Raw genomic sequence first — 15273 nt, 5'->3', positions numbered from 1 at the left:
TGATATAATGTATATATTATTATGTAGAGAAAAAAATGCTCAAAAAATGCTAAAAGCTAAAAAAAAAAAAATAAGTATTTTGAGCCGTCTCCTGTCTTTCTAACTTCTGCCATTCCTGAGTTACAAGTTTTTCTAAAAGCCGATCTATATCCAAGATGGCGCCGGCCAGGAAACTACATTTCCCATCATGCATTTCCCTGATTGGTCTGGTTGTGTACTCGCCCCCTTAGCTTTCTTTCCTGCCCACTGCTGTCATTATTATTACACAGTAAACATAGAACTGTTTTTTTCACTGATTTTTCATCACATCCCCTCAGTATGTATTCCATACTAGTTGATGATGTAGCAGAGCTGACGCGCATGGTGTAGTTATGTGCTGCATAACGAGTATCTGTTTACCAGGGGTGAGGGGTGTAGTGTAGGTTTAGATCTCTGCTTGCTGACTGTGAATAAAAACATTCTAGTTCCATCCAGACTCTTAGAACATCCATAACACTTACAATATACAGAGCTATGACAAAGACAGGTACGTATGCCTGCATTCACTGACAGCAAGCAGAGATAGAACTATAACTTTTCATATTAGAGAAACCTAGGCTAAGGAACACATGTAAGTCTATAGAAGCAGCACAGGTGCATAGAGATGATGCAGACAATGTCTACTGGGGGTCGAGTTACCGAGTCAATAGACAGCTAACCCAGCCCTCAGAGAGGAGATCACATGTCCTGTGTCAACATAGGGAGGGCGGAAGAGGGGAGCAGCGTGTTGTCAGAGTGCACACAGAGACAATGATTTTAGACATCTAGAGCGGGTAAATATTAGAAAAAACATGGAAAAAGTGCAAGATAGGTTATACATATATATTAGACATAGGGTGGTATTGGGAAGGGGGATTGTTTGGAAAATTGTTTTTACTATCCGGATTACCCCTTTAACTGCCTCTGGCCCTGTTTAATGTGTAGGTCAGGCATTAAAAAGCTGATCAGTGCAGTCAATTCTGCCTGGAAAACCCCTTTAACTGCACTAAAATGTTGTTCTATGCATAACATATTGTGGTTTATAAAGATGACAGGAGGCCATCTTTAACTCCTTCAGGACCGGGCTAATTTTCGTTTTTGCAGTTTCGTTTCTTCTTTCTCGCTTTTAAAAGGCCATAGCTCTTGTATTTTTTCACCTACAGACCCACATGAGCCCTTATTTTTTGCACCACTAATTGTACTTTGCAATGGCAGCCTTCTTTTTTTTTTTCATTTGGGGAGGTTATGTGTTTATGCCGTTTGCCCTAGGGTAAAACTGTCTTGTTATATATGTTCCTGAAGTTGTAATGATTACTACGATATGTAACTTGTGTAACTTTTATTTTATTTGATGGCTTTTAAAAATATAAAACCTTTTTTAAAGAATAAATAATTCTTAAAATTGCTCTATTCCCAGGCTTATAGCGCTTTTATCCTTTGGTCTATGGGACTGTGTGAGGTGTCTTTTTTTGCGCCATGATCTGTACTTTCTATCGGTACCTTGATTGCGCATATATGACTTTTTGATTGCTTTTTATTACAATTTTTCTGGATTTGATGCAACTAAAAATGTGCAATTTTGCCCTTTGGAATTTTTTGGCTCTTACGCCGTTTACTGTGAGGCATCAGGGATGAAATAAATTAATAAATCGGGCGATTTTTCCTCAGCATTAAAATTTTTTACATGCCTATTTTCCGTTTTTGTTGATTTTTTTCATTCACATATTATAAAAGTAAATCTAACATTGAACTATGACAATAACATCACCTTACCTTCATTCAAAACATTGGACACAGTGGAGAGGTAATCCTGGGGATCCTGATCTGGCAGGATGACATAACAATCTCTTTCAAAAGGAAAGAGTTCATAAAGTCCCTCAGGTGAATCTACTCCACAAAGCATCAGGACCACTCTGTGCGAGGGCTGCAAAAGTGCAAAGAAATTCCTACTCCGATTTTCGTAGAAGATCTTTAGAATATCTCTTGTCAAGACAAGCAGCTTACACTGCCACGTAGAGCCGGTGAGGTCTTCCACCACTTCATTTGATTCACAGTTCACATCATAAAGAAATACATCATCAATCTGTAGATGCGATGTCAGCAATTTCTTCAGATATACGGCCCATTCTTCTCCACTCCCTTCATAAATCACTAGAAGATTTTTTGTCATTTCTGAAAAGATGGAATAGAATATTAAGCCTCATTATTACTATCATAGAAAGTCAGTTAACTCTTTGGGATTTTGCATTGATTAAAAATGTAATCATAGACAAGACATAACTATACTAATAATATGCAAACTATTCTACTGTCCTGGCACCCACATCCAAAAGTGTAAAGTGGTTGCGTAGCTAAGAAATTTTTGGAAAAGTATCTGGGTATCGTAAGTCGTTTTGCCTGTCACACTGCTAAACACTGCAAGTACTGCATACACTGTAGTAAACATGGAAAACATGGGTTAAATCTGCTTTGTATTCACCACACCCAGTGGTCACATGTAATGCATGATAGAGTTTGGTCACATAACCTTCCTTCTCCCAAAGTCCAACCCTCTGTGTTTCCAGAGGGCTTGAGCTTTCTAGTTAATCCTGGTTTGACCACAGGAGTGTGAACACCTATCCAGGTTCCTAATCCAGACAGGAAAAATTGGCAAGATAAGAGAGGTACAAGTACTGCATACACTGTAGTATAATGGAAAACATGGGTTAAATCTGCTTTGTATTCGCCACACCCAGTGGTCACATGTAATGCATGATAGAGTTTGCTTCTCCCAAAGTCCAACCCTTTCTGTTTCCAGAGGGCTTGAGCATTTTAGTTAATCCTGGTTTGACCACAGGAGTGTGAACACCTATCCAGTTTCCTAATCCAGACAGGAAAAATTGGCAAGATAAGAGAGGTAAAAGTTGTCAAGGACTCTCCCGCAACACTTAAAGGAGAAGTCTGGCTGTTTCTAAAATGTGACAGCCAGCAGGGACAGGGGAGAAAATAACAAGCTGTAACGCCTGGAGTAGTGGATCCACTGGACCGTCACCAGCGATGGCACTAACCTCACCAGGGAGCGGAGTCTAAGGGGCCGCTGGTTTTCACCAGAGCCCGCCGCAAGGCGGGATGGACTTGCTGCGGCAGGCGACCCCCAGGTCGCTACCCCTGGCTTGGTTGCTGGTGACGGCAGGCGAGGCGTGGCAGGAGCAGTAGGCAGGAGATCGCGCAGGCAGAGGACAGAAGGCGTGCTCGCAGGTGGCGGACAGGACTCAGGAACAATGGGAAGGCAGCGGGCAAGGATAGGGACAAGGACTAAGGACAGGAACCAGGGACAAGGACTAAGGTCAGGAACAACAGGGAGCTGGGCCAAACGCTATGGGAAGCATGTAGAGGCTCCAACCCGAGGGACAGGGCATGCTGGGATTTATAGGGGAGTGATTGGTGCAACTAACCAATTAAGGGCGGACTGGGCCTTTAAATCTGAGACAGTCGGCGCGCGCGCGCCCTAGGAGGCGGGGACGCGCGCGCCGGCCGGCACAGACCGAGACAGGAACGGAGGAGAGGTAAGGCGCCCCAGGGGCTGAACTAGCAGCAGCGCCGGGTCCCTACACAAGGACCCCGGCGGCTGCATGGGACAGGAGGCGGTCGCGGCGGCGACCCGGAACGCGGGAAGCCGCCGCGGCCGTGACAGTACCCCCCCCTTTGGCCTCCCCCTCTTTCTTGCCTGCAAATGGCACAGGAAGCCACAAAGTCTTTGACATCTTGGAACAAACTGGGCCACCAGTAGTGGCGGGAGATCCGTTGCCCGGTCTTTCGGACTCCAGGGTGCCCGGCCTCCAATGAGGAATGTCCCCACTTCAAAATCCCTCTTCGAAGCACAGGGTGAACATGGGTCTTTCCGGGGGGTATTCTCTGAAGAGTAGAGGTGACGACTGGTACTAGGCGATCAGGAGGTATACTGTGGCGAGGGGATGTGGGTTTGTGGATGAGATCCTTCTCGGCAGAGAAGGCATCCGCCAAGTCTTGGTCTTCTGCCGGTAGGCCGGATAGAGGCTTGGCGGGGTCAGGTGACGACACCGAGTACTTGGTCTGAGGTGACTTGAGACACTGGTTGGAACAGTCCTGACCCCAACTGATAATCTCCCCGGTTCTCCAGTCCAGCTTAGGAGCATGTAATTGCAGCCAAGGGAGTCCCAGGAGGATGGCGGGGGATGAATGGGGCAGGACGTAGAAGGATATCTTTTCCTGATGTAAAGGACCCGCCTGGAGGACTAGAGGTGCGGTCTGGAAATATATCTGGTCGGTAAGAATCTCGCCCGTGACCGAGGAGATAGTCAAGGGCCTGGCTAGTTGGATCACGGGTAGCCGCCATCTTTGGACCAATGTTGCCGCAATAAAACTGCCTGCTGACCCAGAATCGAGAAAGGCAGTAGTCTGGTGATTTTGTCCTGAGGGTGTCTGGATGGAAACCGGCATAGACAAACTTGGAAAGGTAGCGTTCACGCCTAGGGACACCTGTCCCACCGGACCTAGGTGCGAGCATTTCCCGGACGTTTGGGGACGTAGGGGACATCTCAGCCGAAAGTGATCCGAACCACCGCAGTAGAGGCAGAGATTCAGCTCCAGACAACGAATTCTTTCATCAGGCGTCAGGTGAGCCCGTTCCACCTGCATAGGAATCTTAGGGGAGGGCTGGGGCACCGGAAAGTCAGGATTCTGGAAAACCGGCGCCAGCTGGTGATGGCGACGGGGCAAGCCTAGTAGATGTTCATGCCGAACCTCCTCCTCCCTCTCCGAAAAACGAGTATCAACTCTGGTGGCCAGTAGGATGAGTTCGTTCAGGGAGGTGGGTAGGTCTCGGGCGGAAAGCACGTCTCTCACCCGACTAGACAGGCCCTTCTTGAAGGTGGCTATTAGAGCAGCTTCATTCCAGTCCAATTCAGCCGCCAGGGTACGGAACTGGATGGCGTAATCGCCAACAAAGGAGCTCCCTTGAGAGAGGTTGAGGAGAGCAGTTTCAGCTGAAGAAGCATGGGCAGGTTCCTCAAAGACGGAGCGAAACTCGAATAAGAAGGTTCGGAGATTGGCAGCAGCAGGGTCATCTCGGTCCCACAGCGGCGTGGCCCAGGCCAGAGCTCTACCCTCTAATAGGCTGATGATGAAAGCCACTTTAGAGCGCTCAGTGGGAAACTGATTGCTTAGAAGTTCGATATACATAGTGCATTGAGTCAGGAATCCTCTGCACAACTTGGAGTCACCAGAGTATTTGCTTGGGAGAGCCAGTAGAAGTCTCGAGGTAGCTGCAGGTGGTGATAGGCGCTGGGCTGTAGTATGCTGCTGTAGGGCGGCAGTCAATTGCTGGATTTGCTGAGCCTGTTGAGCGACCACTCTGGCGACGTCACGGAGATCAGGCACCTCGCCGGGATCCATGGTTGGAGCCTACTGTAATGCCTGGAGTAGTGGATCCACTGGACCGTCACCAGCGATGGCACTAACCTCACCAGGGAGCGGAGTCTAAGGGACCGCTGGTTTTCACCAGAGCCCGCCACAAGGCGGGACGGACTTGCTGCGGCAGGCGACCCCCAGGTCGCTACCCCTGGCTTGGTTGCTGGTGACGGCAGGCGAGGCGTGGCAGGAGCAGTAGGCAGGAGATCGCGCAGGCAGAGGACAGAAGGCGTGCTCGCAGGTGGCGGACAGGACTCAGGAACAATGGGAAGGCAGCGGGCAAGGATAAGGACAAGGACTAAGGACAGGAACCAGGGACAAGGACTAAGGTCAGGAACAACAGGGAGCTGGGCCAAACGCTATGGGAAGCATGTAGATGCTCCAACCCGAGGGACAGGGCATGCTGGGATTTATAGGGGAGCGATTGGTGCAACTAACCAATTAAGGGCGGACTGGCCCTTTAAATCTGAGACAGCCGGCGCGCACGCGCCCTAGGAGGCGGAGACGCGCGCGCCGGCCGGCACAGACCGAGACAGGAACGGAGGAGAGGTGAGGCGCCCCAGGGGCCGAACTAGCAGCAGCGCCGGGTCCCTACACAAGGACCCCGGCGGCTGCATGGGACAGGAGGCGGTCACGGCGGCGACCCGGAACGCGGGAAGCCGCCGCGGCCGTGACACAAGCAAGCATTGCTTACCTCATTGTGAAGCACCGCGTGACCGGCCCTGGGACTCCTGGCAGAAGGAATTTTGCCCCAAGTAGGGATGCATCCAACTTTTTCAGCTACCGGTAATCAAATGTCGAAAAATTGGACTTGAGCATGCTCAAGTTGTGCTCATCTCTAGTCATTATACAGATGACCTGCTAATCTGTCATTATTACTTTGACCTCGACCTTGATTTTGAAAACTATCTTAGTACCTAATGAGGATATTTTAAAATAGGAATCATATTTCCTTTTCGATATCTTACTAACAGGGAATGCGGTGGAATAAAAAAGCTTATACTATTCTATACAGAAGATCAACCTCAGACAGCTCTATTCTACATGCTGACAGCTGGCAAAAAATTACTGCAAGCTCTCAAATCCTGCAAAATAAATGGTCAATGGAATCTGTCAGGTATCTGTCTGCATCAATTAGTGTCCGGTGTTGAACGGACCATCTGCCTCCATTCTGTGGTGCCAAATGGCAGAAGTGTGAAGCTAGTATTTTATGGTTAAAATTGTCTAAAAAGGGCTACCTAGGATTGTTCCACTGATCAGGGCTGGCATCAGCACAGGGCTTACCTGGGCAAGTACCGGGGGCCCAGAGCAACTCTAGGGGCCCAGAGAGGGAAAGGGGCCGGGGTTCTAATGTTTAGCCCGCTGACTGTAGTGCAGGGTAAGGGGCTGAACATCAGAAGACACAGGAGAGGGAGCAGGACCTGCAGAGAGAGAGAAAAGGGTGATGGACCTGATCACATGGCCTGAAGGTCCTTAACCTTACAGTGTGGAGAGCAGCCGGACAGAGAGGAAGAGGGAGAAAAGCTGTGAGTGCTGTGTGTCTGTTTTAGTCAATGTCTGTGTCAGTCAGTGTTAGTCAGTCAGTCGGTCAGTCAGTGTCAATAATGTGTGTTTGTGTATGTTAGTGGTGTCTCATAGTGCATATTGTGTGGATGATGGTGGATAGTGAATGGATGAGGTGCACGCTGAGGCTCTGTCGCCTAAGGGTCTGCAGGAACCTGGAGCTGGCCGTACCACTGATGTACATAAACAGGAAAGTGTCACTATAGGCAATAACTTTCAGAAGAGGCGCACTCAAGGAGTCTTTAAGGAGTGCTAGATCAATTGTTGCCTCTAACGTTCGACAACATTACGTACACACACCATGTAAAAATAAAGATTGAGGAGACCATTGTGCTGCCATAAGGAATCTTATAGGCACTGTTGTGAATATTCTATGTAAATATTCCCCTGTGTTGTACCAAGATCAAATACTTCATGATGTTAAGTCCTCACTACGTTTTTGCCACCCGTTTTTTTCATTCGTTTTTGCGAGAAAAAAAAATTGTTTTTTGCAAACATTGTTTTTTGCAAGAACGGATGCATCTGTTTTGATCCGTTTTTCAGTTGACTTCCATTATAAAAAAAAACGGATCAAAACGTATCCGTTTTTTTTAACGTACACAAAAATGTAGCTGACCTTACTTTTGTGTACGTAATTTTTTTTTTTTCAGAAATCAATAGTACAGGCGATTTTAAGAAACTTTGTAATTGGGTTTAGTAGGCAAATAAGCCATTATCTGCATTTCACCTCTTAGCGACCCATGACGTACCTAGTACGCCATGGTGCCGCGTGGGGAGTTCAGAGAGGGGTCCCGCCGGGACCCCGCTCTGAACGGCGCTGCTCTGGGCTGATATCTGCAGCCGGGGAGCGCCTCTATTAGCTGGCATGGGTCCCGTCGCCGTGCCGGGTAATTAAGCACTTCAATGCAGCTGTCAAACCTGACAGCTGCATTGAAGTGCTTCAGACCTCATGTCCCTGGTGTCTAGTGGGATGGATCTCCCCCCCGCGATGCGATCAATGGGGGGGGGGATCCGTTCTTCTGCCTGTGCCGGGCCTCAGCGACGCAATGACGCTGATCCCGGCTCGGCAATACATTGCACTGGCCTGCAGCAGGCCGGTGCAATGTATCACCGATCTAATGGATCTTTGCTGTGTATATACAAGTCCCCCAGGGGGACTTCTAGTTAATGTAAAAAAAAAAAAAGTAAAAAAGTGTTTTTATTAATAAAAAATCCCCTCCCCTAATAAAAGTCCAAATCACCCCCCTTTTCCCATTTTAAAAATATAAATAAAAAAATAAATGAATAAATAAACATATTTAGTATTGGCACACACGTAATCGCCCGAACTATTAAATTATCACATTCCTGATCTTGCACGGTAAATGGCGCAAGCGCCAAAGAATTCCAAAGTGCAGAATTGCGCATTTTTGGTCACATCAAATCCAGAAAAAAAATTATAAAAAGTGATCAAAAAGTCGCATATGCGCAATCAAGGTACCGATTGAAAGTAAAGATCATGGCACAAAAAATGACACCTGACACAGCCCCATAGACCAAAGCATAAAAGCGCTATAAGCCTGGGAATAGAGCAATTTTAAGGAACGTATATTTGTTAACAATGGTTTGAATTTTGTAACAATCGTTTGAAGTTTTATCCCAGGGCAAACGGCGTAAATGCAAAACTCCCCGAAATCCAAACAAATTTCATTTTTTTTTTCAATTTGACAGCGCAAATGATTTTTTCCGGTTTCGCAGCATATGTTATGGAAAAATAAAGCCTGTCATTGCAAAGTACAATTGGTTTCGCAAAAAAAAAAAAAAAAAGGACTCATATGGGTCTCTCAGTGAAAAAATGCAAGCGCTATGGACTTTTAAACATAAAGTGGAAAAAGCAAAAGTGCAAAAACGAAAATTGGCTTGGACCTTAAGGGGTTAAAAAGAATTTTCCCAGGTCCCCCCTCCCATCTCTCTCCTTTCTGTCATCCACTGCTCAGAATCAGGAAATCTTGACTCTTTTTCATCAGTCGGATCCTGTCTTAGCTATGGAGAGGGGAGGGGGTAGGAGGGGGATTAGTCGGCAGCAGAGAGCAGAGAACAAAGGATTACACAGCAGGACCTGTGTGAAAGCCCCTATTCAGAGGTCAGAGAGGTCAGTGCTGACATAGCCCGGTGATGTAGCTGTAACTTAACTCTTTGTTGTCCTATTTTGGTGCCTCGTCTCTCCCCTCTCCATAGGGAACAATGAAGACAGGGGGAGAGCTTCAAATTGCTTTTTCATGATAAAAATGCATTTTTCGGCTAATAAACCCAATTACAAAGTTTCTTAAAATCGCCTGTACTATTGATTATTTTTATTTTTGATCCGTTTTTCTTTTTTTATAATGAAAGTCAATAGAAAAACGGATCAAAACGGATGCACACAAAGGCATCGTTTTTTTCCATCCGTTTTTTATCCACTGCGTATCCAGTGCCTGCTCATGCCTATGCGGACTCCGCTTGTAAATTCAACCTCTTTTACTGCTTGTACAGTCGCCATTACACAAGTACTAAACAACGTACATTGTTATGCTTCATTCTATGCAATCGCACGTGGTCTGATATGTGGTGGTTTGAAGGTCTCATACTGAGGTTAATGGAAACGTACAAAATTTGTAACTGGTAGCTGCAATTCCGCAATTGTTATCATTAGTGGTGACTTCTATTTCCTCTTATTCTTATGTAAGAATTTCCTCTTGCACTCATATCAACCGTGGCAGAAAAAAGCAGAAAGGAACTGGCTGAAATGTCTTTGTCAGACAACTGATACACTGAATACTTACAATGCTGAGAAGCTTATATAATTAAATTTTTTTCATTTTTAACTTTTGTTCCAACATTTGTAACAGATACAAAATTTAAAGCCAAACTTTCTTTTGACGCTTCTGCTGGTATTGAGCTGTTCAAATATATTTGTGGGACGGTATGGTTATAGATGGATGAATAAAATGTTCTCTTGTCAATTGCAAACTGCCGTCAGGAGATCTTGAAACATCAGCCATGTCAGAGTTCTTTATTAAAAGTATAAGTTCTCTCAGTCTGTGCCACTAAAAGTGAAGCAATGACTATAAAGAATTTCTGTTTTGAACAAATTCTGAAGCCATCACCCTTACTTAAAGAGACTCTGTCAGCAAGTTTATACCGTCTTATCTAAGGGTAGCATAAACTAGTGACAGAGAAGCTGAGCAGAATGATGTATCACTTACATTGTTCTGTGCAGCTGATCCGGAGATATCCTCCTGAATAACATGGACAATAAGTAGCCCTCTCCATTATGTGCACGTGCCCAGTAGTCCTAGATATTCATGAAAAGCAGAAAACTCCACCCACCAGCTTCTGATATCTATCGACCCTGTGTATAGGCAGTAAACTGTCAATCAGCAGCTGGAGGGCGGGGGTGGCAAGAATCCTATTCTCCTGCATATTAGGAGAACGGATGAACAGAATGATGTAAGTAATACACTGATATGTTAAGCATTTCTGTCAATAATTTATGCTGCCCTCATTTAAGGTGGAATAAACCTAGTGACAGATTCCCTGTAAATAAATGAGCAAAAGAATCAATAACTATTTCCATGACATACTGCTTGTAAGTGACTAATAGTGCCAGTAATAGGAAGTAAGTGCCAGTCATTGTTTTGTTTTTGTTTGTTTTTTTAACCTCCTCCCTGGGCATATACCTGGAAACTTCCCTGCCCAGATAACCTCTTTAATCATAGCCTTAAAGGGGTTGTCGTATTAGGTCAACCCCTAGCCATATGCCAGGCTAATAAACTTTCAAAAAATTACATAAAGGTAGCAAAAAAAAACCAACAACCCAACATAAGCATCTTAAAGAAGCTATAAACAGCAGCATACATACACTCACCGGCCACTTTATTAGGTACACCAAGCTAGTAACGGGTTGGACCCCCTTTTGCCTCAGAACTGCCTCAATTCTTCGTGGCATAGATTCAACAAGGTGCTGGAAGCACCTTGGTCCATATTGACATGATGGCATCACACAGTTGCCGCAGATTTGTCTGCTGCACATCCATGATGTGAATCTCCCGTTCCACCACATCCCAAAGATGCTCTATTGGATTGAGATCTGGTGACTGTGGAGGCCATTTGAGTACAGTGAACTCATTGATGATTCTAGCTTTATGACATGGCGCATTATCCTGCTGAAAGTAGCCACCAGATGTTGGGTACATTGTGGTCATAAAGGGATGGACATGGTCAGCAACAATACTCAGGTAGGCTGTGGCGTTGCAACGATGCTCAATTGGTACCAAGGGGCCCAAAGAGTGCCAAGAAAATATTCCCCACACCATGACGCCACCACCACCAGCCTGAACCGTTGATACAAAGCAGGATGGATCCATGCTTTCATGTTGTTGACGCCAAATTCTGACCCTACCATCCGAATGTCGCAGCAGAAATCGAGACTCATCAGACCAGGCAACGTTTTTCCAATCTTCTACTGTCCAATTTTGATGAGATTGGGCAAATTGTAGCCTCAGTTTCCTGTTCTTAGCTGAAAGGAGTGGCACCCGGTGTGGTCTTCTGCTGCTGTAGCCCATCTGCCTCAAAGTTCGACGTACTGTGCGTTCAGAGATGCTCTTCTGCCTACCTTGGTTGTAACGGTTGGCTATTTGAGTCACTGTTGCCTTTCTATCAGCCCGAACCAGTCTGCCCATTCTCCTCTGACCTCTGGCATCAACAAAGCATTTCCGCCCACAGAACTGCCGCTCACTGGATGTTTTTTCTTTTTTGGACCATTCTCTGTAAACCCTAGAGATGGTTGTGCGTGAAAATCCCAGTAGATCAGCAGTTTCTGAAATACTCAGACCAGCCCTTCTGGCACCAACTACCATGCCACATTCAAAGGCACTCAAATCACCTTTCTTCCCCATACTGATGCTCGGTTTGAACTGCAGGAGATTGTCTTGACCATGTCTACATGCCTAAATGCACTTAGTTGCCGCCATGTGATTGGCTGATTAGAAATTAAGTGGTAACGTGCAGTTGGATAGGTGTACCTAATAAAATGTCCGGTGAGTGTATATCATAATGGCCCCTCAAGTCAATGTATTTGGGGCTGTAGATCCTATAATGGGAAAGCTGCTATACCTTATGGGATAGTTAAAGGGGTTATCTGGTAAATTACGTGTTGAATCACCCCATGTCACTTCTTTAAGCGGAGAGCCACGGCAGCGGAGGAGCGCGCGCTCTCCAATAGACATTCTATGGGACACTGAGACAGGCGGAATTCCGCTTGTTTTGCTCAGTGTGAACAAACCCTAAGGGTAGCTTCACACGTACCGTATTGCAGCGGATTTTCTGCTTACCCTTAGGCTGTTTTCACACACAGTAAACAAAATATCAAAATACAGTGATATTCGTAAAATACAGTCGTATTTTGCAAAAAACAGGTGGTAAATAATTTAAATTATTTATTATTCATGTTTATTATTTGGATGGTCATAATCAACTGCGGACGTTATTCTATGTCGTGTGTACCCTGATGGCCAATTTTCCATTCATTTCAATTGAGCGCATTATTTTATTTTTTAGTGTGTGATTATAGTTTAAAAAGAAATGAATGCTAAACTTTCTGGTAAACTTTTTTAATTATCATATGCCACTGAAGAAAGTAAACCATTGAGTTATAGCCTGAAAACACAAGGCAAATAATGGCAAGGACTGAAATGTGATTGCACCTACACATTCTGAGTAATATAATGAATGTAACATTTCAGTATTCTGTGGAATTCTATCAATAATTAATGTTCTGCTCTTAATTACGGAATTAAATTATACTTTGCAATGGGACTTGCAGAAAAGAAAGCAGAACTCTTATTTACACAAATCACTATTGCATTCTTTCAGTACATCATTCACAACACGGACTGTATGTATGGAACCACTCAGAAGAAGCAATGTTTCCTACCAAATCTTTGTTCTAGGGAGTGAGACGAGTAGTGAGTGCGGAGGCCTTCAGAAGGCCTTGGGCTGCCATGGCAATGAATTGGCCCCATGCAATTTTTTTGCTGCAAGCCGATCCAGCCACAGGACCACCAATGATACGCAGCCATACTGTTTACAGTTATTGCCGGTGTCAGTTTTTGACAGTTACACCAGTTAAAATAGTCAAATGGTTTGAATGCAGAGCCAACTCCATACCTAGATGACAATAATAGGACGAGTATGCTTGTCAGGATAACATCCTCACCAAGACAATGCACTAACATCACTAAGGCTGGGTTCACACAGTGTTTTTGCAATCCGTTTTTATCATCCATTTTTGCAAAAAAAAAAAAGAACAGATGAAATAGAACGGCTGCATTAGTGTGCATCCGTTTTGATCTGTTTTTTCATTGACTTCCATTATAAAACAAAGGATCCGTTTTTTTTTTTTTAACGGACACAAAAATGAGGTTGACTACGTTTTTGTGTACGTTAAAAAAAATGGAAGTAAATGGAAAAACAGATAAAAACGGATGCACACAGACGCATCCGTTTAAAAAAAAAAAAATGATGAAAAAAAAAACAGATTGCAAAAACGCAGTGTAAACCCAGCCTAGAGCTGGCCATACACATGAGATAGCTGTCAGCCAAACAGCTTGTAGATAGACTTGGTGTTATGAAAGACGGAAGTATAGCTAATACGTGATTAATAACAAATTTGTTTCTTAATGACAAATTCCTCCTTTGTAAATAACAAAATAAATATATTCAAATAACTTCTATTCTGACAGCTGACACGTACACTTCCCTTTTCCTTTCCCTGAATGACGACATTTTTCTGACATACGGTAAACAGATCGCTGATCTCAGGGAGAACTGCCAAAGAAGACACTGTCCCCTGCCGGGCAAAGCGCTCAATACAGTGAACTCATCAATAGAGCTGGATATTGACTGAAGGGGCCACTTAATATGGGGGTTTTGGTGGTCTCCTTCCAGGAGCCATTCTTTGGCTGGGTCCTTCCCTGGAGGGATATTTGGCTGTGTTTTCTTTTTGCATATTTGTATTTCCCAGGGAGCAATGCACCTAGGATTTCTCTGTAGTGAGTGCTTCAACCCCTTAAGGACCCATGACGTACTTGTACGCCAGTGGGTCCAGCAGCGCTATGAAGTGAGCTGCTTCATAGCCTGTGGGGACCGGCTGTTATCAGCAGCCAGGTTCTCACTGATAATGACGGGCTGCCACGATCGTGCGGTGGCCCCCATTAACCCCTGCAGTGCCACGATTGCGGCACCTAAAAGAGTGACGGGAGCTGCAGCTCCTGTCACTGCCCAATCGGGACCCCCGCAGTGTAATGCGGAGGTTCCGATCGTTCTATCTTGCCGATCGATGTATAGAGTCTGCCAGAGGCAGACTCTATGTAATGATTGCAGATAACACTGATCAATGCTATGATATGGCCAATAAAGCCATTATACTTTTCCACCATCATACCGCTTTGGAGACATCTGTTAATGACATCACCAGGAGTCATCAACAGACCCTTTTTTGAGTCCTACGAATCTTGAAAGAACGGGCCCCCCCTGTTGGAGCCCCCCCCCCCATCCTCTGGGATACCTGGATGGCAGCCTTCTCCACAACAAATGTTACCCCACATCCCATCCCAACCCAATATGCACAAAGCCCAAGGGGCTAGAAGTTGAGAACCCACCCTTAATAGTTACCTGAAAGTTACCTCACATTTCTAGTATTTATTGTAGCCTTAAGATGAAGGGGCCATGGCTCTTTAACATTTTTGCATTAGTGAATCTAATTCCCACTTGGCAGCATTGTACTGTTACTCTGAAAGCTCTATTAGCATCGTAACACCCTCCCCTTCCCCCTCCTATTCCCCAATCCACAACCATAGGGGCATATGCATCAAGGTCTGCACCTAGCGCAAACCGGCAAAAAGTTGCAAAATTTTTCACATGAACCTCCCACAAAAATTGTCCGACTTTAGGGCCATGTGGGCGGCAAGGGGGCAAAGCAGAAGCCTCCGATATGCTGGATTTTTAAAGAGGCACAGGCCCTGTAATCTACATATGGGAACTGTTCCAGGTATAGGTTCAGTAAAGAATGAATCAGCATAATGTGAGGGACTGGATGTGTACTAGTGACTGGTGGAGTGGGGAAGTGATGCTTAAAACTTGTCCAGCAATAGAACCGAAAAGACATGTGGATAATAGGAAGCAAGAGGTAGATTCTAATAGAAGAAGTTAGAAATGAGCTTACAGAAAAAGGACTGCACACAGTTA

General features: G+C 45.2%; 1 protein-coding gene across 1 annotated transcript in view; it reads right to left on the bottom strand.

Moving 5' to 3' along the window:
- Positions 1–15273, bottom strand: part of BANK1 (B cell scaffold protein with ankyrin repeats 1) — a 195340-nt gene that overhangs the window by 163131 nt on the left and 16936 nt on the right. The window contains exon 2 of the mRNA XM_069976799.1: positions 1792–2190. Within this exon, the coding sequence (XP_069832900.1) occupies positions 1792–2188 (397 nt within the window). The 5' untranslated portion in view covers positions 2189–2190. The remainder of the gene's footprint in view (positions 1–1791; positions 2191–15273) is intronic.

This window comes from Dendropsophus ebraccatus, chromosome 7, assembly GCF_027789765.1.
Source record: "Dendropsophus ebraccatus isolate aDenEbr1 chromosome 7, aDenEbr1.pat, whole genome shotgun sequence".
Classification (NCBI taxonomy): Eukaryota; Metazoa; Chordata; class Amphibia; order Anura; family Hylidae; genus Dendropsophus; species Dendropsophus ebraccatus.
This window is presented reverse-complemented; position numbering and strand designations above follow the sequence as displayed.